Consider the following 27,059-nt stretch of genomic DNA (forward strand, 5'->3'; position numbering starts at 1 on the left):
AGATTCAAAGTAAAATATCAGTACTTAGAAAAGATAACATTCATCTTTTACATTTTTTAAAAAGGCGAAATCTTTAATGTGTACGTGAATCTGGGGATTATATGTAAAGTCAAAGTCACTCATATTATAACACTGAAAAACAAAACATACAGTATTTTAGGGTTAAATGGTATTCAGAATAGTCCAGTTAGTCCAATGCAATTGGAGAAATTACTAAATTATGTTTACCTTGTTTTCTTTATAACAATGAAAATCTTGACTTAAACTCACACTTTATACGAAAGTTAAATCAAAACAGATCATAGTCTTAAATGTAAAAGTATAAAACTTTTAAAAAAGAAACCTAGGAGATTTTCATGATGTGATGTGGGGGTTAGGTAAAGAATTCTTAAATATGCCACCAAAGCACAGTCCATAAAATACAAAAATCAATAACCTGGACTTTATTAAAATTGAAATTAATTGAAGTCAATTTTATAAATAAAAAGGTAAAGAATGCCCTTTTAGCATTATACTGTAGCGAGAAATATTTACTATAAAATATGGCCATACATATAACCAGGATTTCATAAATTTGTTAGGATATTTAAAAATAGGTGCTTTTTCTTTGACCCACCTATAAACATGTTAAGACTTTAGTACTTTTTCATTTTAGTAAGGTTAATTATGAACACTTACCAGCAGCTTCAAGAACCAGCTGTAGTCTGGCTTTGGCCTGTTCAGCCGGTGGCTAAAAATCAACCATAAAAGATATTTAGAAGTCAGTTTTAATATATGGAGTTTTAAATTAATGTATTATAATGCAAATATCAGAAAATTTAGAGGACTTTACCATAATATTAATATCCATCCACATCTTAACAAAACTCCATCACAGCAGCTCTACCAATCTACTCTCTCACCATAGTAAACAAATCACACTTTTCACTAATATGATGCAATAATGATTTTATTTATTTATTTACTGGAAAAAGGTTTTGTTTACTATCCAGCATCAATCAATGATACCTAAATCAGCACCTAAATCAGTACCAAATAGCAATAGCCTAAAAACTGCAATTTAATAACAAGGTAAAACCCACATTGCTAATATACTTAACACTTTACTTTATCAAGTCCTGTTATCTTTTTTGCATATGGAAAGCTGAGGAGCGAGAGCGAGGTTTTAGAATTCAAGTAGCAACTTGACCACCAATACGTCAGGCAAGTCATATCCTAAAACCAAGTATTTTCTGCTTTCCTAACTATTTGAAAGGGGCAACTATGATGAAGATAGGACACAATGTGAGTTACATGATTTTAATTCCTACTAAACGTCCTAAAATTGTTTTCTCAATACCGTTGATAATGATTCAATACCGTTGATAATGTTGAAACTAAACAACTTTCCTACCAGTGACCTTATTCTGAGATTCTCAGATAATGTGTTGACGGTATCCAAGCTATAACATGGATTATATCAAGGTTATGGGTTTTTATGAAAGACCTGTTAAAAACTCTTTTAAACACTTATGACTGTACTTTACTATATATTTATAAAGACGTCAGCAAGTGACTAAATAACCTCATATTTAAATATGATGCCATCATTGGAGAATTAACATTTTATAAGATATATTTTAATATTTCTCTGTGAAAAAATGGTTTGAATGAAAAGACTTACGTAATTGGATACAGAAAGAAGATGTACAAGAAAGGTTTAACAATTTGGATGGTGCTTCTGAATAAACTGTAAGAAACAGGATGGAAAAGTAGTAGTTAAGACAAGGAGACAGACAGGGAGAGTCTTTCATATCGTAGAAGAAGGGTTAACAAACTATGGCCCTAGACCAGTGACCCGGTTTTGTAAATACGCTTTCCTGGAACACAGCCATGCCCATGTGTTTACACACTGTCTACGAGTGCTTTTGTGCTCACTCCAATAACAGCAGAGTCAATTTTTTGTGGCAGGAAACCTCGGGCCAGCAAAGCCTAAAATAATTACTATCTGGACCTTTAAGGAAAAGTTGGCGGATCTCGCCACAGAAGACAGAGAGACTCAAGAACGTGAAACAGCGGCATGAGGAGCGGGAGCTGCATAGCGATTCACCTGATGAACCGAGAGGAACGTGACTGCGGCAGGGAGCTCGGTCAGGAAGCAAGGATGATGAGGGCCTGAGGTGGAGCAGGGGGTAAGGGGGACAGGAAGAGCTGGCTTTGAGAAATAAGGACCTGGTAACAGGAGAGGACTGACTGGATAGGACAGAGGGAGGAACTGACAAACTTAAAAGCAGTACTTTCTGTCATGTTTATAGAGAAAATGTACACAACCAGGGTCTATAAAGTACTGAAAATACGTACATCAAGTTAAGCTATCACGGCAAAGTATCAGTAGAAGACCGTGAGATCTCCTGAACACAACTCTGTCAGTCACAAGCTCAACTCCCCAAGGAGGCCAAGCAGTTGGTACAAACATTTATGACGATAAGAGGCAAATACATTTGGCCTCAGTAGCAGGGAGCCCAGTGAGGGTGCAGAACAGCGCAGCTCGCGGCCCAGCTCACGGAGGCAGCGGACTCCAGCACCACCTCACTGTTGTCATACAGGGGTACAAACCCAGGGCTGGCATTTCTTGGGTTTTCATGAGACTCTAAGTTTCCAAAAGCACCAATACTGCGTGGGGGCAAGTAGTTCTTTTAAGAGCGAGGTTCAATCCCCAAACAGAGGATTTGTGACCCCTGCCATCTACCTAACATACACAGTAGAAAAGTGACACTCTGCAATATAACATAACTAAAATAGACTGAAGGAAATGATACTCTGACTAGCAGGTCCCTAGCAAGCTAATAGTAAACAAATCACACTTTTCACTAATATGATAAAGCGTTCGTTCAGAATGTCCTAGGAAGCAGTGTCCTCTGATAGAAAAATGTTGGACACTATTGGTTAAGATGTTACATGGGAAAGTTCCACATATTTCATTACGAAAGATTAACAAGTAATGTTTAAGACATAGAAAATTATGCAGCATGAGGAGTACCCACAACCAAAACAAAACAAAAACAAAATAACAATATTATTAAAACCTCCTACCCTATAAAATCCCCCTACGTGGAAGCTCCCTCCCTCCTCCATTTATAACCACTGTCTTGAAGATATGTAATTACCATTCCTAAAGATGACTGATGTTTCTGATAAAAATACCTGTTAAGACATATTTATATTTTCATTAATTTCTCTAACAATCTATAAGTTTCATATTCAAAGATAAAGAAAACCAGAGCAGTTGAGTAACTTGCCTCTACTAGTAAATGACAGATGGAAATTAAAGCCCTTCTGACTCCAAATTTCAGAATCCTTCTAACTAAATCATAGGACAGTCATGAAGTCAAAGCAATTAATTCCACAGATCTAAAAGCATAAGGATGAGTTTTTGATTCTGTTCAAAAGAAAAATCTGTCCAGAATAATACATTTGTCCCTGAAGATGAAATGTGATGACTCTCTAAATACATCGGCCTATATAAACATAACCTGCTAAATTTTAGCAGCACGGAGGTGGGGGGGGGGAGAACTTCAATTATGGGGAGAAATACACTGTTGGGTTTGCCAAACGTTTAAAATTTGTATTTTACAAATATTTTTACTCTTATAAATATTTAAGAGTCACTTGTCAAGCATTTTTCTTGGCTAGGGTATCTAATGTGAATGTTCTCTCACTCTCTGTTCATCTGCAAACCTCTTTCTTTTACCCTGACTAGTGAATAAATTGAATGAATACGGGATTGTAGTCTCTATCACTCACCTGCCCCTTGAATCCTTTCCAAGGGCTCCCTTGCACTGATGCAACCTGGAGTTTGTCCCAGAGGCGGGAAAGCATCACAACAGGTCTCGTGGCTGAACCTCCAGGTGCCATCTACCTATCTGCATCAGCAGCTGCTTGGCTCTAAAGAAGACGAGTTGGAATTGGGAGCAGGAAAAGAGGCAGTGTGATTTCTGTTGTCATCCTTCTATTTGCTATCTATAGTGACTTTTTAAGAAAGTATTAAGAACAAAGAAGGGACAGAATATAGAGCTAAAAGAACAATTTATACTAATATTTTTAGTTAGGTACCATCCTAGTAGCTGGTTTAGAATGGAAATACTTTTAAGGGCTCAAGCACCAAAGTTTCTAATGCTTTAGCTGTTTCAGAGTGTATTACACTTCAGGGACTAGTATGAATTCCATCTAAAAGTGGCAAATGGTACTATGCTATTCAGAACCAGAAATTAAGCCTTATTCAATAAATAAAAATATTCTTCCAAATAGAAATGCATGTAATATAATTTCTTAATATAAGAATTGTAAAATGAGGACATAATTAAGAACACAGTGTCACAATTATATCGTGTGAAGCAAACTTATAGATAGAAAATTATATTCCATTAAAAAATAATATTCCTTACATCAAAATTAGTGCATAATTAGATAAATATCACCAAGACTGAATTATAGAAAATAGAGCTGTTGTCTTTTCAAAAAAAATTAGTATTAATATTAACAGAAAAGTAAGAACAGCGTGGACTTGTCCTAGAAGTCTTTAAAGGATGTATTACCCTTTTTGAACTCGGCCACAGTAACTTCTTACAAGATATATCCACAAAGGCAAAAGAAACAAAAGCAAACATGAACTATTGGGACTTCATCCAGATAAGAAGCTTTTGCACAGCAAAGGATACAGTCAACAAAACTAAAAGACAACCTACACAATGGGAGAAGATATTTGCAAATGACGTATCAGATAAAGGGCTAGTTTCCAAGATCTGTAAAGAACCTATTAAACTCAACAGCAAAGGAAACAACAATCCAATCATGAAATGGGCAAAAGACATGAACAGAAATCTCACAGAGGAAGACATAGACATGGCCAACATGCACATGAGAAAATGCTCTGCATCACTTGCCATCAGGGAAATACAAATCCAAACCACAATGAGATCCCACCTCACACCAGTGAGAATGGGGAACATTAACAAGGCAGGAAACCACAAATGTTGGAGAGGATGTGGAGAAAGGGGAACCCTCCTGCACTGTTGGTGGGAATGTGAACTGGTGCAGCCACTCTGGAAAACTGTGTGGAGGTTCCTCAAAAAGTTAAAAATAGACCTGCCCTACGACCCAGCAATTGCACTGCTGGGGATTTACCCCAAAGATACAGATGCAGCGAAATGCCGGGACACCTGCACCCCGATGTTTCTAGCAGCAACGTCCACAATAGACACTGTGGAAGGAGCCTCGGTGTCCATCGAAAGATGATGGATAAAGAAGATGTGGTTTATGTGTACAATGGGATATTCCTCAGCCATTAGAAATGACAAATACCCACCATTTGCTTCAACGTGGATGGAACTGGAGGGGATTATGTTGAGTGAAGTAAGTCAGTCGGAGAAGGACAAACATCATATGGTCTCATTCATTTGGGGAATATAAATAATAGTGAAAGGGAATAGAGGGGAAGGGAGAAGAAATGGGTAGGAAATATCAGAAAGGGAGACAGAACATAAAGACTCCTAACTCTGGGAAACGAACTAGGGGTGGTGGAAGGGGAGGAGAGTGGGGGGTAGGGGTGACTGGGTGGCGGGCACTGAGGGGGGCACTTGACGGGATGAGCACTGGGTGTTATTCTGTATGTTGGCAAATTTAACACCAATAAAAATTTATTATTAAAAAAAATAAAATAAAGTTAAAACATTACTGTTATATGGAATGATATCCAAAAAAATAAATCAGTATATAATGTACCATTAATTTTAACTCACTTAAAGAAAACTGTACTTTTGTTGGAAATTCTTACCATGCAAGGCTTAAAATTTCTAAATTAATAGTGGTCTTCTTGTGATTGGCAGCCTATTGTCGTGGATTCTCCAGAACTGTTCTGCTCCCCTTGGCAGCCAGTACACTTACTTGACTCTATTTGTAAGCCCTCGTGTTATATATAGAAGAGTATCTACTCTCTGAAGAAGAAACAAATGCTCCTGAGATGAAAGTAAAAGATAAGTCAGTCTCCTAATGGCCTGTGGAGGTGACTATCTTCAATGGCTAGACTTGCTCCCTTGACTTTGGATTTACTCTTAGTTAGTCCAATCCTCTGAGTCCTTTATAAATAGACAGCATGTCTAGAATCTCAAAATAGCGTCAAAGCTAACATTCAAAACCAGCACAATCCTTTGAGCCACAACTACATAAATGAAAAATGAGAAGCAAGCCTATTCTTATATAAGCCAGTTTATACACTAAACTATTTAAACCCTTTGTTCACCCTTTCTCATTTCCATTCCTGTTCAGCTCCCTGAAGCCCTGGCCACCACTGTGGAAATTCTGGGAGTTGATGAAACAACAGCCATTCCAGCTGCCAACAGTACTTTTGGGGTTGTTAAGAACAGAGAAGTACAAAGTCTGAAAGAAAGACTGTGGCTAAGCTAAAAGAGCACTCCAACTTGGAGAATAAACTAGCAACATTATGCAAAATCAAAATTAAGGTTGGGTTATATAGTTTTCAGCTAACTCAATTTCAAATAATCATATGTTCTTTTTACACAAAAAAGAAATGTACAAAGAGAGGATCCTGGAAAGATGGCAAATATGTTTAAGTTTTAAAGAAATTACTAAATTGTTTCTTTTTTTTCTTTTCTTTTTTTTTGGTACAGTATACTTTATTGATGGTACATGACAAGGTAGGGCTCCCCAAGCCCCTCCCCTTCCTCGGGGTCTAGGATGTAAATCGGAGGTCAGGAGATTCTCAGTGTGTTGGGGTTGATTAAGTTGGGGCAGGGACTCCCCAGCAGCTGAGGGCCTCTCTCTTCCTCTTGTTCTTGCTGGGGCTGGCGGTCCAGGAGGCTCTTACTCCTTGGAGGCCATGTGGACCAAGAGGTCCACCACCCGGTTGCTGTAGCCAAATTCATTGTCATGCCAGGAAATGAGCGTGACAAAGTGGTCATTGAGGGCAATGCCAGCCCCAGCGTCGAAGGTGGAAGAGTGGGTGTCACTGCTGAAGTCACAGGAGACAACCTGGTCCTCAGTGTAGCCCAGGATGCCCTTGAGGGGGCCCTCCGATGCCTGCTTCACTACCTTCTTGATGTCGTCATATTTGGCAGCTTTCTCCAGGTGGCAGGTCAGATCCACAACCGACACATTGGGGGTGGGGACACGGAAGGCCGTGCCAGTGAGCTCAGGGATGACCTTGCCCACAGCCTTGGTGGTGTCAGTGGAAGCGGGGATGATGTTCTGGGCAGCCCCTCGGCCGTCACGCCACAGCTTCCCAGAGGGGCCGTCCACGGTCTTCTGGGTGGCAGTGATGGCATGGACGGTGGTCATGAGGCCCTCCACAATGCCAAAGTGGTCATGGATGACTTCGGCTAGAGGAGCCAAGCAGTTGGTGGTGCAGGAGGCATTGCTGACAATCTTGAGGGAGTTGTCCTACTTCTCGTGGTTCACGCCATTCACAAACATGGGGGCATCAGCAGAAGGAGCAGAGATGATGACCCTCTTGGCCCCGCCCTTCAAGTGAGCCCCAGCCTTCTCCATGGTGGTGAAGACCCCAGTGGACTCCACAACATACTCAGCACCAGCATCATCCCATTTGATGTTGGCGGGATCTCGCTCCTGGAAGATGGATTTCCCGTTGATGACAAGTGTCCTGTTCTCAGCCTGGACTGTGCCGTGGAATTTGCCGTGGGTAGAATCATACTGGAACATGTACACCATGTAGTTGAGATCGATGAAGGGGTCATTGATGGCGACAATATCCACTTTGCCAGAGTTAAAAGCAGCCCTGGTGACCAGGTGCCCAATACGGCCAAATCCGTTCACTTCGACCTTCACCATCGTGTCTAGGGGACGCAGCTGGCCCTGCACCAGAAGATGCGGTTGTCTGTCGAACGGGGAGGAGCAGAGAGCCACCAAACTGTTTCTAAAGTAGTTTTATTTTCTCACAAGCAGTGTCTAAGAGTTCCAGTTGCTCCACATCCTAGTCATGACTTAGTGTAATCAGCCTTTTTAATTTCAAAATTCTAACAAGTGGTTTTAGTCTCTGTTTCCCCAATGATTAATGGTGGTGAGCACCTTTTTATGTGCTCATTATCCATATTTTTCCTTGGAAAAATGGATGCTTAAATTTTTTGCCAAAATTTTGTTGGATTTTCTTTTTTGAAATTTTAATTAATTTTCTCCAGGATTTTATTTAAATTCCAGTTAGTTAACAAATAGTGTAGTATTAGTTTCAGGAGTAGAATCTGGTGATTCAAATAGTGTTACATATAACACTCAGTGCTCATCACAGGTGCCTCCTTAATGCCCGTCACACATTTACCCCATCCCCCTGCCCACCTCCCCTCCAGCGACCCTGTTTGTTCTCTTATAGTTAAAGAGTTTTTCATGGTTTGCCTCTCTGCTTTTTATCATATTTTTCCTTCCTTCCTCTACGTTTGTCTGTTTTGTTTCTTAAATTCCACATCTGAGTGAAATCATGTATGTCTTTCTCTGATTTTTTTTAAAGATTTTATTTATTTATTCATGAGACAAAGAGAGAGAGGCAGAGACACAGGCAGAGGGAGAAGCAGGCTCAATGCAGGGAGCCCGACGCGGGACTCAATCCCAGGACCCCCGGTCACGCCCTGGGCCACGGCAGACACCCCACCGCTGAGCTACCCAGGGCGTCCCAATGTGTCTTTCTCTGACTTATCTCACTTAGCATAATACACTCTATTCCATCTATGTCATTGCAAATGGCAAGATTTCACTCTTTTTGATGGCTGGGTAAAATCCCTTGTATATATACCACATCTTTATCCACTCATTAGTGGATGGACATTTGGGCTCTTTCCATACTTTGCCTATTGTTGATAGTGCTGCTATAAACACTGGGATGCATGTGCCCCTTCGAGTCAGTATCTTTGTTGGATTGTCTTATTACTGAGTTTTCAGATTCTTAATCATAGTGAAAGTAATTTTTCATACATGAGATTTACATATTATTTAAACATATGCACACAAATTTATATATTTATGTTTACTTTCTAAATAAAGCTCTCCACCCCCATTGAGTGGCTTGATTTTTCACTGTCTTAAGAGTATCTTTCAAAGAAGCAGAATTTCTTAATCTTCGTGAAGTCCAATTCATCAATTTCTTCTTTTATGAGTCATGCTTTTATGGTATTATATATAAGAAATCTTTACCTAACCACAATTCATAAAGATCTGTCCTATGTTTATACCTGGAAGTTATATATGTATGTTTAATTTAATTAATTTCTATGCAGTGCAACACTGAAAAAGCTTTAATATTTTTTTTTGATATATTGCTATGCAATTGTTTCAGCACCGTTTGCGGAAAAGAATCTTCCACGCGACTGACTTTGTACCTTCGTTAAAAATCAATAGGATATATATATATATATTCTGTCCCATTGATCTATTTGTCAGTCTTAATACCAATACCACACTGTCTTAATTACTATAGTTCTTGAAGTCAGGTAGAATAAATTGTCCAACTTTTTTTTCATTTTCAAAGTAGTTTTGGCTCTTCTAGCTCTTTTGCATTTCCTATTTTAGAATAAACTTACAATTTGTGCAAAAAAAAAAAAATAATAACCACCATGTCTGCTAGGGTTTTGCAGGAGATTGTGCTGAATCTACATGACAATTTGGAAGAAAAGACATCTTCGTATATACTTACTTACGTGATACTAAGTTTGGGCCTGTATTCTTTTCTATCATTTTTGCCTTTTGGGCTTTATCTGAAGTGTGTGTGTGTGTGTGTGTGTAATAAGCAGCACATAGTTGGATTTTACTTTTTTTTTTTTTTAAAGACTTATTTATTTGAGAGAGAGCATGCGAGTGTGAGCGCTGGGAGGGGCAGAGGGAGAGTCTCAAGCAGCCTCCCTGCTAAGCAGAGCCCAAACTGGCCCGATCTCAGGATCCTGGGATCATGACCTGAGCTGAAATCACGAGTCAGATGCTTAACCGACTGAGCCCAAGGCAACCTTGGATCTTACCTTTTTATGCAATCTGAAAAACTCTTGACTTTTAATTGGTAGGTTTGGACCAATTTACACTTAATGTAATTATTAATCTACCACATGCTATTTGTTTTCTATTTGTTCCATCTGTTCTATCTGTTCTTTGTTCCCTTTTTCTTCTTTTTATGCCTTCTCCTAGATAGAGCTTTTTTTAATTCTATTTTATATTCTTTGTTGGCTTATTAGCTGTAAATCTTTTTGTGTTATTTTGGTTGTTAGAGTTTACAATATATCTTTAATTTATCACCCCCATCTTCATTACGTTACTTCATACACACTATAAAAACCTTACAATATGTTCGCATTTCTCCCCTCCTAGCCTCTGTATTATTACTGTCATTGCTCACGTTGTTATAAACTCTTTAACACACTGTGTTTGTGTTGCTTTAAATAGTTATCTTTAAAAGAGTTCTTTTTACTCATGTAATTACCATTCCCAGTACTCTTTATTCTTTTATGTCAACCTAGTCTCTGAAAAAGCTTCCTTTATAAAGCCATTTCTGTAGTCCAAGAATTTTCGTAAAAAATTCTTTCCATTTTTGTGTCTTAAAAAAAAAACCAAACAACTCTTCCTTTTGGTCTTCAGTTTTGAAAGATATCCTTTAGGAAGAATTCCAGCCTTATAAATTTTTTCTACTATTATTTTAAAGTTGTTCCTTTACTATCTTATACTTTGCACTGTCTCCCATGAGAAATTTGCTTTCTCTGTTCCCTCATACATAATGCGTATTTTTTCCTTTACATAATAACAGTATTTATTTTTACTCTTTTGCTTTGAAGATTTTCTTCTCATAACTTGTTTCAAGTAATCTGATTATGACATACCTTGGTATGGTTTTCTTCATATTTCTTGTGCTTGGGGCTTGTTCAGCTTCTTGAAACTGTTTATAGTTTTTATCAAATTTGGAGATATTTAGGTCATTATTTCTTCAACTATATTATTCTGTTGCCCCTTATTCGTACCTTTCCTTTCAGGATTCCAGTTACACGTATATTGTGTATTTGGCTGCCTAACGTTGTTACCACAGCTCACAAATGTTCTTTTTTGTTCTTGTCTTTTATTTTTTTTCCCCTCTCTGGTTCCATGTTGGATAGTTGCTTTTGCTATGTCTTTTAATTCACTGATTCTTATTCTGCAGTGTATCACATCCATTAATATCATCCAGTGAATCTTTCACTTCAGACATGCAGTTTTCATGTCCAGAATCGTGACTGCTTTTGTACCTTTCATGTCTCTACTTAATATGTTGTTTTTCTAGTAGCTCTCTAACCATATGCAATATAGTTACAATAGTTCTAGCAATGTCCTTGTCAACTAATTCTAGATTGGTTTTAACGGACTGATTTTTGTCTCTATTAGTTACATGTTCTTGATTTTTTTGGATGCATAGGACTTTTGGACAAAATGTCAGACATCATGATTTTATTCTGTTGTGTGTTCGATGTTATTGTATTCCTATAAATAGTCTTGGTCTTTGTTGCAGGACACAGTTAAATTACTTGGAACAGTTTGATCCTTTCAGTTCCTACTTTTTTTTAAAAAATATTTTATTTGTTTATTCACGAGAGACGAAGGTGGGGGGGAGGGGGGAGAGAGAGAGAGAGGCAGAGACACAGGCAGAGGGAGAAGCAGGCTCCACGCAGGGAGCCTGACATGGGACTTGATCCCGGGTCTCCAGGATCACGCCCTGGGCTGAAGGCGGTGCTAAACCGCTGAGCCACCCGGGCTGCCCCAGTCCCTACTTTCTCAGGCAGCACCAGAACACCTTTAAGCCTGGCATTAATTCTTCCCCCTATTAAGGCTGCTTTAGTCCTTGATCAGAAGCACCACGGATTATGCGGTTTTCCACACTGGGTACTGGGGGGAGGCACTGTTCCCAACTCCGTGTAGTTGTAGGCAACTTCTTCTCATCACATCCAATAGTTCTTTTCCAAGCCTTGGATACTTTCCTCGCGTGCATGGAACACGAACAGACGCTGAATACCTGAAGGAAATCTCCCTGTGGATATTCTGCAGCTCACCCCTCTCTGATTACCTGCCCTGTGATTTCTAGGGGCTTTGGCCTCCCAGGTATCACAGCACTATCTTCTCAATTCGAGGAGACTACTGGGCTCTGCCTCAGTCATCCCTTCCTGTGATATGACCTGGAAACATTCTCCCGGCCTCAAGCTGAAGCAATTAAGAGGCACACCTAATTTTTTCCCCACCTCTTGGAATCATTGTCCTTCACATTTTATGTCCATTGTCTTGAGAGTTTTCTCAAGTAATTTGTCCAGTTTTTTTAATAGTTTCAGGTGGGAGGATATATCTGATCTGTGTTTCTCCATCTTCACTGGAATAGAAAGCCCATTAATTCTTCTAATACTGACACAACTTGTGAGGTAAAGTTACTTGTCCAAAGTCACATAGCCATTTTTCTAATGAATGTTAATAAAAATGCATTATATATACAGATAAATCTACAAATTCTCCTTCTCTGGACAACATCTATTTCCTTTTTTGGCTTGATCTGTTCTTTCAAAGCTTGGCTCAAGAAGCATCATCTCCTGCAAACCTCATCTGTTTCAGCTTATTTTCTCCCAAACCCTTCATGATGGTTACAAGTCTCTGTTCTATCTTCCTGTAAACCCTGGGAACACATGTATCATCATATTTTCAGTATAATTACTGATTTTGTTGTTTATCTTTCCTCCTTTGAAGGCTATCATCTTCTTGAAGACAATAACTGTCATACATCTTAGTATCATTAGCATCTATGATAGCGCCTGGACTATACTTATATTTGAAATAAATTTCTTTGTAAATTTTTAAATCCTGATAAACGCATACAAATTAATTTTAAAATATTAACTTTATTGAATTCTATCTATTAGGAAGAATTCACCTAATTCAAAAAGCTGGATGTTTGAGAGGATGATAATGGTATTGAGGAAATTATAGCAACCAGGAAATCTGCATATAATACATTTTTAACAAACCTATTTGATAACAGAATGGCAATTCTTAAAGTGATCAAGTGTGTTCCAAATACGATAATTTCTATGTGCCATATCCTTTCTGACCAACATGAAAGACATTCCTAGGAAAGCATAAGCTACCTGAAAAAAACCTAACATTTTTTTTGAAAAAACAGAGTAGATACTATTTATTGTATGCTTATAACATTCCAGACCTTGTGCTACTAGTACATTACCTATATCTCATTTAACAAAATTCTCATAACAATCCTGACAAGGCAGGTAATTTTACTGCTGTTTTTAAGAGGAAGAATAAATTACCTTAAGTCACAAAGATGATAAGGTAGCAGAACTCGAATTTTAACCCAGACCACAAAATCTATGTTCTTAATAACACTATACTGCCTCTCAGCTTGAGATCCATTTGTTTATTAACTTTTATGGGGAAAAAAAGAGAGATAAATCTAATAATTTTTAATTGCCATAAAAGACCACACAAAGTTAAATTTTCTTTAGTCTTTCAGATGTTAGCATTAATGGTCTTAAATTCTGGGAGTGGCACCTAAAACTCTCATTCTAATTAAGCTTTTCTAGATGAGTAAGTTTTAAAATACTAAACATATTTGCAGTATAGGTACTGTGCTGTTTCCTTTAAAGTAAATGCAATCTCACTATGACAGAGACACATATCAACAGCTTATCATATTTCTGGCTACATTTCATTTTAACAGTTACTATAATTCCATCTCTTAGGATCAAGGTCTAAGCTAGAAATATTACAGGTAGCTCAAAGGTAGATTTATCTTGCCTCTAGAACCTAGCACCACATTGGTTTAAAAAAGACCCAAGAAGAAACAAAAAGAATTCAACCAACAATGCATAGCCCATTCTCAATAGCAAATTCATCTTAGAGCTTTATAAACACTTTCTCTAAACAGCTTTGAAGGTTGCAAGAAAGTTATTTAACAATAATTTTATTAAAAACCAGAGAAGGATGCCATTTTATAGATCCATTTTATAGAGGAAGAAGCTAAACAGGTAAATCTGAACCTAAGGGTACAACATCCTTGAGGGCCTGTGTAAGAAACCCTTATTCATAACTCAATACTAGTATTTACAAAATGGTGTTGCTCATTTACTACATAAATACACATCCATGCTTATTTGTTTATAAACTGTCTATGGCTGTTAAGTGGCAGGACTGTGGTGGAGATGATATGGCCCAAAAAGCCTAAAATATTTATCCTGCTTTTTATATAAAAGGCTGACAACCAATTTAGACTACTATAGCTGTATCCTTTCCACTTAACTTTTCCATCCTAAACACAGCTGCTGAAGTTATGTTCATAAAGCAAGATTCTAAGTTACTGCTCAAGAAAGACCTCTGAAGACAAACCATGAGAAACTCCTAAGTCTGGGAAACGAACAAAGGGTTGCAGAAGGGGAGGTGGGTGGGGGGGTTGGGGTAGCTGGGTGACAGGCACTGAGGAGGGCACATGATTGAATGAGCACTGGGGGGTTATACTATATGTTAGCAAACTGAATTTAAATAAAAATTTTATAAATATTCAAAGAAAAAAAAAGACCTCTGGGATTCTCCATTGCTTGCACAGTTAAGCATAAATGTATCACTTTCATTTTTAATTACCATCAATAATTACCCAAGTTTATTCTTTTAATCTTATATTTCAACCACTTCGGCTCTCATATCCAACATTTCAGCAATACACAGCCTCTCACTATTTCTCAACTATGTCCTGCATTTTCCTCCCAGTGCACTCACTCATGCACAACCCTCTACCTGGAATTTCTATTCCCCGATATCCTGAGTTGTAAAAATGCTGAAATGCTACAATCTTTGTCCATTCTCACTTAGCTGAAGGATACAATATGGTTAATTTTTTAATAATGGCTCATATAGCACTCAAGATCTTTGAGTAAATGCTACAGACTACCACTCTACTCTTTCAAAATGAGTACCCTCTCTCCTCCTTCATCCCTAGCCCCCACTCTGGAGCCTCACCACCTAAACCACCTTGTAACAGAACTTTAGAAGGCTTACATCTAGAAAGGAAGCAGCTTTATATGAAAGCTAAGTAGATGAAGTAGAAATGCTCTCTCCTCTGTGGAGCCAAGTAAGTAGAGAGATAAGGGAAGAAGTTTAACTATTCTAATGCAAGTTTGGAAGCATAAAAACAAACAGAACATGGAAGAAACAACAAACCCAAATAATCATTTATTTGTATGGGCTACACAATCATGCCACTGAGGAGAAATGTTTACTTAACATTTCCTTGTTAGGAACTGAGGTGTTTTTTGTTTGTCTTTCTGACAGCTGAACCAAAAGATTCTCTCATGGGAGGAGGAAATTAGAGCTTTTTATATACATCAGTTATTTATATGCTAGGACTCTCAGAAATTCTGAAACAAGTCTATGCAAAACAAATTATTTTTAGTAACACTTCTAGACATGGCATTCGGGTTAAAGCAAAATTTGACTCAATATAGTTGTTCATATTTTAAAAGGCAAAGAACAAATAATTTTGAAGTTTCCTAAATTTTTTTCAAAACAACGTGTGGAAAGTTGTAAGGATAAACATTCATATGGTTCTAAATTATTTTATTACCTACTTCTTTTTAGCATCTTCATAGCTACCTAACTTTTGTTATCTCACTTTTAAGTATCAGCATATCTTTTAGTCCATAAATATTAACATTTTAGGATGGGATATGAGACATTATTCTAAATAATTACATAAATGTCTTTCTTGATCCCTGTAGGGTACAGTTTATAGTAATACTTTCTATATTTTAAATCTTCTGTAGTATTACAACAGCAATTTTTAAAGAAACTTATTTTCTGTGACTATTTTTCTTCTTTCTGCTTTTTGACTTTCTCTCTCTTCCTCTGTATCATCTCATGACTGTTCTCTGCAGTACCAATCATCTGGAATAATCTACCTATCCATCTTTGCTTTACTGACTTCACATAAGTTTTTTAAAACTTGACAAAATTTTTATGTTTTATTCCCAGTTATAATTTCTATCTTTGAATGCAGTTACTTTACTTTGCCTCTAAAGGATCTTCCAAAATTACTTCTTTGCAGCATTTTTGTCACTAAAAAGGTAAGAGGAAATGTACTAGAAAGTTTTTAAAACAGGTTTTCTCCTCAAAACCATTTATCCATTTACAATTGTACCAAAAACTATAGATACCTAGGAATAAACCTAATCAAAGAGGTGTAAGATCTGTTCTCTGAAAATTATAGAACACTTATGAAAGAAATTGAGGAAGACACAAAGAGATGGAAAAACATTCCATGCTCATGGATTGGAAGAACAAATATTGTTAAAATGTCTATGCTACCCAGAGCAATCTACACAATTCAGTGCAATCCCTATCAAAATACCACCAACATTTTTCACAGAGCTAGAACAAATAATTGTAAAATTTGTATGGAACCAGAAAAGACCCCAAATAGCCAAAGTAATGTTGAAAAAGAAAACCAAAGCTGGAGGCATCATAATTCCGTATTTCAAGCTGTACTAAAAGCTGTGATCATCAAGATAGTGTGGTACTGGCACAAAAACAGACACATAGATCAATGGAACAGAATAGAGAACCCAGAAATGGGCTCTCAACTCTATGGGTCCACTAATATTCGTCGACAAAGCAGGAAAGACTATCCACTGGAAAAAGGACAGTCTCTTCAATAAATGGTGCTGGGAAAATTGGACATCCACATGCAGAAGAATGAAACTAGACCATTCTCTTACACCATACACAAAGATAAACTCAAAATGGATGAAAGGCCTAAATGTGAGACAGGAACCCATTAAAATCCTAGAGGAGAACACAGGCAGCAACCTCCTTGATCTGGGCTGCAACAAAATCTTCCTAGCCATGACTCCAAAGGCAAGGGAAACAAAAGCAAAAATGAACTATTGGGACCTCATCAGGCTAAACAGCTTTTGAACAGGAAAGGAAACAGTCAACAAAACTAAAAGAAAACTTATGGAAAGGGAGAAGATATTCACAAATGTCATTATTAGATAAAGGGCTAGTATCCAAGATCTATAAAGAATTTATCAAACTCAACTTTCAAAAGCCAAAAAATCTAGTCAAGAAATAGGCAGATGACATGAATAGACATTTTCCAAAGGAAGACATCCATATGGCAAAGAGCACATGAAAAAATACTCAACATCATTTAGCATCAGGGAAACATAAATCAAAACCACAATAAGATACCATCTTACACCTGTCAGATGGCTAAAATAATCCAGGAAACAAGAGATGTTAGCCAGGATGTAGAGAAAGGGAAACCCTTTTACACTGCAACCTGGTGCAGCCACTCTGGAGTATGGAGGTTCCTCAGAAAGTTAAAAATAGAACTACACTATGACCTAGCAACGGCACTACTAGGCATTTATCCAAAGGATACAAAAATACAGATTTGAAGGGCCACCTGCCCCCCAATGTTTATAGCAGCAATGTCCACAATAGCCAAAATATGCAAAGAACCCAAATATCCACCCACTTCATCCATGGATAAAGAAGGGACACACACACACACACACACACACACACACACACACACACACACACAATGGAATACTACTCAGCCATAAAACAGAATGAAATCTTGCCATTTGCAATGACATGGACAGAACTAGAGGGTATTATGGCAAGTGAAATAAGTCAGAGAAAGACAAATATCCTATGAATTCACTCATACGTAGAATTTAAGAAACAAAACAGATGAACATAGAGGACGGGATAAGATAAAAACAGAGAGGGAGGCAAAATCATAAGAGACTTTTAACTATTAGAAATAAAATGAGGGTTGCTGGAGGGGCAGGGTGGGGGGATGGGGTAATTGAGTGATGGGCATTAAGGAGGGCACCTGATGTAGAAAGCACTGGGTGTTATATGCAACCGAAGAATGACTAAATTCTACCCTTTAAACTTAAAAAAAAAAAGTACAGAATCATTTTTTAAAAACATTTTATTCATTTATTTGAGAGAGAGCACAAGCAGGGGTAGGGGCAGAGGGAGAGAAGCAGACTCCCCACTAAGCCCAGAGCCTGATGACACAGGGCTCGATCCCAGGACCCTGAGATCATGACCTAAGCCAAAGTCAGACATGTAACTAAGCCACCGAGGTGCACCCACCATCATTTTTATAATGTTGTAACCCTACTGTCCTAACTTTGAAGCCTATTATTTTCACATAAGACATTATATTTAGTCATTCTTTTAAATCATGAATTTTAAAAATACAAACCATAAACTTAATTTTAAGCTATTAATAATTGGGCATTTGTCTTTAAAATCACATGGCTATAAATAATCTTTTGATCAATTTTTAATAAATGAATATTTTGGGAAAAAATTCATTAAATATCCAGTTGTCTGACCACTCTGTTCAAAATCGGTAATGATACAAATGAACATATATAAAGTCAAATAAATATGTATTTGTTTCTATAAACAAGTTGTAGAAGAGAATTTATTTGATTTGAATAATTTACTAAGAGATTTTCTAAATGAATAGCTGGATACAGTGCCCGTTTCACATGTTCCCAGCAGTTTTATATGGGAAAACGAAAAAAAAAAAAAAAAAGCAAAAGGGAAAAGACTTAGTCTCAGAGAACTATGCTAGCCTTGACAGTGTAACTAACCTCTAAGAGCTTTAGTTTCCTCATTAATGCAAGCATGCTTATCACAATATTTTTGAAAAACAGAAATGTATGCCCAAAAGGAGAATGGTTAAACAAATAATGGTACAACCCCATGATGGAAGCAGCACAGCAATCATTATTCATTCATTCATTCATTCATTCATTCATTCATTCATTTAAGCGAGAGTGTGTGCATGCACACAAGACTGCAGGAGCAGGGGTGAATGGGGGCAAAGGGAGAGGGAGAGAGAATCTTCAGCAGTCTCCCACGACCTTAAGATCATGATCCAATATGAATTCAAGAACTGGACGCACAAACAACTGAGCCCCCAATCTTTTTTAATGTTTTAAAGACATTATATAACACAGGCAGATGCTAAAGTCATATTTTATAAGACTACAAAACTACATATATAAAATGATTCAGATTTGTAAAGTTAAAAAAATAAAAAATAAAATGTATATCCAGAGAGAACTAAAAAGAAAATGGTAACAAGTTATTTTCTTCTCTATCCTTAATCCTATGTTTTCCAAGTCAGATTTCATTGGGTGGACCAGGGAAAATGGTATTATAACAAAAGGAAAAATCTTTAAAGATTACAAAAAGAAAAAAGAACTTTTTAAAGACTATTAATTTTTTTTACAGTTTAGTATAAAATATGTCTCTGTCATGCATTTTAATGTACTAAAGTTTGGTGTAAAAAATGCAAGAACAATTTAAGTTTTCCCTATAATCTGACATTTGCCACCCATTCTTACTACTACCATGAAGTTAAAGACATATTTTGCTAAGAGGTAAATTTTATAATGAATAAAAGTATTGCCAGAGCTTCGATTTCTAACTTATCTTGCTATTTTTCTTTTAGAATTCTAATGTAGAGCCCAAGTAATGTACATACATATAATGAATACATTATTTCTTGTGCTTTCATTTCATTCTAAACTATTTCACTCTCGACTAGTGACTTTTTTTTAATTTGACCACCCTACTAAAATGGCAGCTGATTTTTCACATTCTTGAAAAATGTAATTTTATTCCATATTAGTTTTTCCATATATTTTGCTCTGTATTTGTTCGCGAAGCTATAAGGAACAAAATATTCCAATAAGGAAAACAAATATACCTATAAAAAATTTTATGATAAAACCATATAGGCAATCATTTTTTAACCATTAAAGTTTGGCTCAACCTAACAGAGTAAGACAGAGTTCATGTAGGGGTAAGGTTAGCTTTTGGGGTTTAGAACAGAAGAAATCATAAAGGAAAAGGAGAAACAGGCTTGGCTGCATAAAAATACTCAATTTTATATAAAAAGTATCCAGCAACACAGAAGTGAAACATAATGGCAACATTGTGACAGTAAATTAGCAACAAATTTAGACAAGCATTTATAGCTTCACTTCAAAAAAGTCCCTAAAAGTTGGTAACAAAATCACTAGTTCCTAAAAGATGAGAAGGAAAGAGTACTAAGAGGTAGAAAGGCAGCTGGTCAAACTCTCTCAGACTTCTCTGGTAGAATTAACTGTCGTTATTAAAATATGCAAATTAGAAATGTTTAAATGGCAGATAATGCTAGGCAATGATGTGAACTCTCTTACTCCTCTAGTAGTCTTATAAATCGATGCACTTACAGAAAGCAATTCGAAAAATGTGAAAGGAGCCCAAAGAGTGAATTCATACTCTGAGAATATTTCCAATTTGGGGACTTAGAAGAAAATATTCAAAATATGAAAGAGTTATGACCATTCGATATTTTAGATACTTTCCTTTATCTCCAACAATAAAGAACTAGTTAGGCAACTCTACTTAGTAAGAGGTAGTATATATTTTAAAAACAACAATGTTAAAAACTCAAAAGTATGAAAAATTGCCTATCAATCAAAAAATGACAGAAAACTACATACTAAGAATATCTAAAATATTTATACCTTTTGATATAGGATTTGCATTTTGAGGATCTACTCTAAAATAATTGAAAGCAATATACAATCTCAATCTTTTGGTATTGGTTGAGACCTGATTTGTGACCCAGAAATGGGCCCTCAACTCTATTGTCAGCTAATATTCGACAAAGGAGGAAAGACTATCCACTGGAAAAAGGACAGCCTCTTCAATAAACGGTGCTGGGAAAATTGGACAGCCAGCCACGTGCAGAAGGGAACTAGACCACTCTCTTATACCGCACACAATGATAAACTCAAAATGGATGAAAGATCTAAATGTGAGAATAGAATCCATCAAAACCCTAGAGGTGAACACGGAAATACCCTTTTTGAATTTGGCCACAGCAACTTCTTGCAAGATACATCTATGAAGGCAAGGGAAACAAGAGCAAAAATGAACTATTGGGACTTCATCAAGATAAAAAGCTTCTGCACAGCAGAAGAAAGGCAACAAAACTACAAGACAACCTACAGAATGGGAGAAGATATTTGCAAATGTATCAAATGAAGGGCTAGTATCCAAGATCTATAAAGAACTTATTAAACTCAACAGCAAAGGAACCAACAATCCAATCATGAAATGGGCAAAAGACATGAACAGAAATCTCACAGAGGAAGACATAGACATGGCCAATAAGCACATGAGAAAATGCTCCGCATCACTTGCCATCAGGGAAATACAAATCCAAACCACAATGAGATACCACCTCACACCAGTGAGAATGGGGAAAATTAACAAGATAAGACATAACAAATGTTGGAGAGGGTGTGGAGAAAGGGGAGCCCTCTTGCACTGTTGGTGGGAATGTGAACTGGTGCAGCCACTCTGGAAAACTGTGTGGAGGTTCCTCAAAGAGTTAAAAATAGAGCTGCCCTACGACCCAGGAATTGCACTGCTGGGGATTTACCCCGAAGATACAGATGCAGTGAAACGCCAGGACACCTGCACCCCAACGTTTACAGCAGCAATGTTCACAACAGCCAAACTGTGGAAAGAGCCTCGGTGTCCATCGAAAGATGAATGGATAAAGATGTGGTCAATATATACCATGGAATATTCCTCAGCCATTAGAAATGATGAATACCCACCATGTGCTTCGACGTGGAGGGACCTAGAGGGTATTATGCTGAATGAAGTTGTCAATCGGAGAAGGACAAACATTATATGGTCTCACTCAATATGGGGAATATAAAAAATAGTGAAAGGGATTATAGGGGAAAGGAGAGAAAATGAGTGGGAAAAATCAGAGAGGGTGACAGACCATGAGAGACTCCTAACTGGGAAACAAACAAGGGGCAGTGAGTGGAAAGGGTGGTGGGCAGGGAGATGGGGTGATTGGATGACGGACATTGAAGGGGAGCACTTGACAGGATGAGCACTGGATGTTGTACTATATGTTGGCAAATCGGATTCCAATAAAAAATATACATATAAAAAAAAGGAAGCGCAGAACTAAAAAAAAAAAAAAAGAAAGAAATATACAAATGATTTTTAAGCAATGGAGGAATAACTGGAGTTATTTCATTAAACTGAAATACTGGGGCACCTGGGTGGCTCAGTCAGCTAAGCATTTGCCTTTGGCTCAGGTCATGACCAGCCTCCTAGGATCAAGCTCTGCATCCAGCTCCCTGCTCAGCAGAGTCCACTTCTCCTTCTCCCTGCTTTTGTACTCCCGCTGCTCTTTCTCTCCCTCTCAAATAAATAAATAAAATCCTTTAAAAAGTAAACTGACAAATTGAAGTATAACTTTAGAACACTGGGAAATAACTGGTTTCAGAGAAGAACCTGAGAAATACTGCTATTTCATTAACTAAGAACGGTCTGGTCTGACCTTCTTGCCTGGGGGACATTATATTCCCCACTGCCTGAACGGCAAACACCCTAAACTTTAGCACCCATAGCTAGCTGGCCTGGTTCAGGGCAATAGCAAAACTAGATTTTGGAAGTGAGGTAGCCCTAGATACTTGAGATTACAAAGTGTCCACATACTCCTGGCTGTCTGTTAAAGTCACACACATATGCAGAAGATCTTAGAGAACATCGTAAAGATTGAAAGCCTAGGACTTGTTAATTTGCTCTATCTTGGAATGTATTCCTCATCTACACATATCCTAGCCATTGTATGGAAGTCCAAGAGCCCTATGGTATCAATCACCGACCACTGAATTGTACAAGCACAGGAGAGACCCCCTAAAGAGCCATGCTAAAAAAAGCAGACAATATCAACAAATACACAGAAACTGGGCTGAGACCTGGGCTGAAACTGGGTTGAACACTACAGAAGCAACAAATTTCACAGACTGAATCTAGGAAAGATAACTGCCTACTAAAACAAAACCCCAAAACAGAAAATAAATCCCAACACACCAGAGTCCATAGTCACAAGAACATAATATCCACAAGCCCACAAAAATTTACTATTTTTAAAGAAATATTGAGAGCATGAACCTATACTCAAGAAAAAAAAAACAGTTAATAGAAACTAATGCCAAACCGGTACAGATGTTGGATTTAACAAAGACTTCAAAGCAGCTATTATAAACGTATTCAAAGAACTGAAGGGAAAAAATGCTAAGAAGGACTAAGTAAATAGGGAATTTCAACAGAGAAGTTTCAAACTATAGAGAAAGAACCAAATGGAAATTTTACAGTTGACATGTACAAAAACTAAAATGAAAACCAAAAACAAAACAGAAAAATCTCTCACAGATGGGTCATTAACAGATCTGAGATGGCACAAGAAAGAATCAGTAAATATAAAAGCATATTAATAAAAATTACCCAAACCAAAAAATAAAAGGAAAAAAACACTGGAGGAAATGACAGAGCCTGTGATGTGTGGAGCAATATCAAACATCCAAACGTAAGTGTGATTGAAGTCCTAGGAGAAAAGAGAGAAAAAGGGCAGAAAAAAATGTAAAGAAATAACACCAGAAATGAAATGTTAAAGATTTCCACCTAATTTGAACAATGCTCAATAAACTCCAAGTGGACGAATGCAAAAAGAACCACACCTCCATGTATCATAGTTAAACTCCTTAAATCCAAAGGCAAAGAGAGAATCTTAAAAGCAGCAAGAGAAAAATACCATGACACACATACAAGGGAAAAAAAATATGATTAACAGTTGACTTTCATCAGAAATAATACAGACCGGAGGCAATGGAAATGGCATACTTAAAGTGCTAGTGGAAAAATATACCTGTCAATCAAGAATTCCATATCCAACAAAAATAAAGACAAAATAAAAACCTTCACAGATAAACAAAAATGCATTGCTAGTGGACCTGCCCTAACTGATGGAAGTCCTTCTGGCTAAAAGGAAACTCATGGTAACTCGGAACCACAGGAAGGCATGAGGAGCACTGGGAACAGTAAACATAAGAAATATAAGAACTATTTTTAAATTTTCTCCTCTTAATTTCTTTGCAGGACATGTACTTGCTGGGCAGCCCTGGTGGCTCAGAGGTTTAGCGCCGCCTTTGGCCCAGGGTGTGACCCTGGAGACGGAGGATCGAGTCCCACGTCAGGCTCCCTGTGAGGAGCCTGCTTCTCCCTCTGCCTGTGTCTCTGCCTCTCTCTCTCCCTCTCTCTCATGAATAAATAAATAAAATATTAAAAAAAAAGACAGGTACTTGGTGAAAGCAAAGATTCTAACACTGTATTGTTGAGTTTACAATGCACATATATGAATACTGTGTATGATAGCAATAGTACAAAGGAGAAGATAATGGAGGTAAAATTGGTACAGATGAAAATGAACTGGAAAAGAGAGGTAAAGTTGTGTATTTTATTTGAATTATATCAGTATTAACTTGAAATAGATTATAAGCTTAAGATGCATATTGTAAGCCCATGACAGACCTTTCCTGGGTGGCCAACTAACTACTGGTTTAGTGAATAACGTACTAAACTGTCTTGTATATGATTACCTTTTAGGTTAGCTTGTTTTCTTTCTTGTTATGAAGTAAAATACACATGTAGGAAAGTGTACATAGTAGGAATGTACAGCTCAGTGAATTCAGCAAACAATTTTAAGATCTGTATGAATTCTCCTATAGCTAAGTTTATACTTCCCTTCCTAAAAGATCTGCACATTGCCATGCTCTTTTATATATATTACAATAAACCTTTAGCATATGTTATTATTTTTTAAAAGATGCATATTGTAATCTCTAGGGTAACTACTAAAAAAGTAAGCTCTCTACAATGTCCTTGAAAATTTCTATAGTCAGAATCACTTGAATACAATGGTAAAAATATATGCTGTTCCAAAAAGACTAGCAAGAGGGGCACCTGAGTGACTCTGCCAGTTAAGCATCTGACTCTTGATTTCAGCAGTCTCGATCTCAGAGCTGTAAGTTCAAGCCTTGTGTTTGGCTCTACGTCACTCAAAACAAAACAAAACGAGAAAGAAATACACCAAAATGGTAATAGGCCTAAATCCGAAGGATAGCATTGTAAGTGACTTTTTCCTTTCCTTTGTTGTTTCTCGGTTGCATGTGTTGTAGTTACAATATTTTTAAATTGGAATATTCCAACGAAACTTAAACCATGCAAAATATACCATAAAAAGTATACCAAAACTTCAGGAGATACTAAAGGCAGTTAATAAGAGTATCATGCATTGGAATATTCACTTATATTCTTCTGGACAGAGAATCTACAGCTTTTATCAGATTCCCAAAGGGATCTGTGTGTCCAAAGAAAAGTTAAGAACCAGTGTTCTAAAGTATTAATAAGTGACCTGTCATATCCCATTCATTTGAACTATGGAGTCCAAGGCAACCTTACCTAATTATTGCCTTTTGAAATGATAATTCATCAATTTAAGTTAGTTCGTAACTCTTTAATTTGCCTTTATTCTTATTTCAGAGGCTCAGATCTGGGTTACAGAAGAGATAGGGTAAAAAGAATATACTCTGGGCTGCAAAGATAGAAAACAGCAAGACGATTATATGAACTGGAAGACCCCTACTCCTGAAGCAAGGTACTAAGGAATATAATTCTTATTTTTATTTTTCACATAAGTCTTCAGGATAGGATCTATGAGGAGTTTATGATTTTTAAAGATTTCTCAGGTAATTTGATCAGCCAAGTTGGGTATCACTGTTCTGAATTAACAGTGAAATCCTGAAGCCAAGAAGGTTTGTACTCATTTCTAGCACCCAAAGCAGTGCCCAGAACACAGAAGACTCAATAAACAATTTGTTGAAGTAATAAAGGAGTTTTCTTTTCATAGTATGTGAATAAAAAATAAAATCAGGCAAAGTCAAATTATCGTATATGTTAAACATAACAAATATCCCAGATAAGAAAATGCCTATACTCCTTAGATAATAAGTTACTAGTTATACCAGAATATTTTTATTAGTGCTGAAGTATCCCAGGTCTCTGACTTTGATATCCTCATCGATCAAAGTAAAAATAACCTCTCATTCATATTATTTTATAAGGAAAATAAGTCATATTCCTTGAGTCAGCAATAGCTCTTACGCTCTTCAGTGACCATATCAATAGACACTTAGATTTAGACAAACTTACTATTATTTTTCTTTCCAAAACAACATCATTTTATTATATTATTATTATTTTAAAGATTTTATTTATTTATCCATTAGAGACATAGAGAGAGGCAGAGACCCAGGCAGAGGGAGAAGCAGGCTCCCCGCAGGGAGCACAACATGGGAGTCGATCCCAGGACCCCAGGGTCACACCCTGAGCCAGAGGCAGATGCTCAACCACTGAGCCCCCCAGGCGTCCCTAAAACAACATCATTTTAGATTACTTCCAAATTCAAGCAAATCTAGCCATATAATTGCTTAATGTGTTAAAATTCTTATTGCGCTACTAGCATTTTGATACTATAGGTTAAAAATATAAAAGGTACCATTAATATGATATTCAAATAAGGTTATCTGACCAGGCAACTCACAGAATAGAGAAATCTTTCTCTATTCTGAAAAGCCAGGAATCCATTTACCTTGTTCCACCCTGAACATGCAAAGGATCCAAATCTTGTGAAAAGAGAAGTTCAAGTAGTACATATATGCACGCGAGCAGCAGGCCTTATTAGTAAATCCATTTTATTATAAAACTCACTTGAAAATTTAAAATTGTTAATGATGATCATGTGACAATAAAAAATTAACTATATGGAAAAAAAATTGAGAAAAATATATTTTTAATGGCTAAGTACAATAGAACACTATTCTAATTAGACACATAACATAAAATGTGCTGTTTGGGTCCACTCAATTTTCTACTTACCAACATACATTATAAATGTAGTTGGACAGCCCATATTAAACTTGAGTTAGATTCACACATTTCAGGTCTTGTGTGGTCAACCTTGGAGTGGATATATCAGACATCTAAGTGTTGGAGCAAGAAGTGGTTTGGAGTCATTATATGGTCTCATTCATTTGGGGAATATA

General features: G+C 37.0%; 1 protein-coding gene and 1 pseudogene across 1 annotated transcript in view; both read right to left on the reverse strand.

Annotated features, from left to right (window-relative positions):
- Window positions 1-27,059, reverse strand: part of RSRC1 (arginine and serine rich coiled-coil 1) — a 398,138-nt gene that overhangs the window by 166,213 nt on the left and 204,866 nt on the right. The window contains exon 7 of the mRNA XM_072792094.1: window positions 679-730. Within this exon, the coding sequence (XP_072648195.1) occupies window positions 679-730 (52 nt within the window). The remainder of the gene's footprint in view (window positions 1-678; window positions 731-27,059) is intronic.
- On the reverse strand, window positions 6,679-7,861 carry LOC140614404 (glyceraldehyde-3-phosphate dehydrogenase pseudogene; annotated as a pseudogene).

This window comes from Canis lupus, chromosome 22, assembly GCF_048164855.1.
Source record: "Canis lupus baileyi chromosome 22, mCanLup2.hap1, whole genome shotgun sequence".
In the NCBI taxonomy this organism is placed as follows: domain Eukaryota; kingdom Metazoa; phylum Chordata; class Mammalia; order Carnivora; family Canidae; genus Canis; species Canis lupus.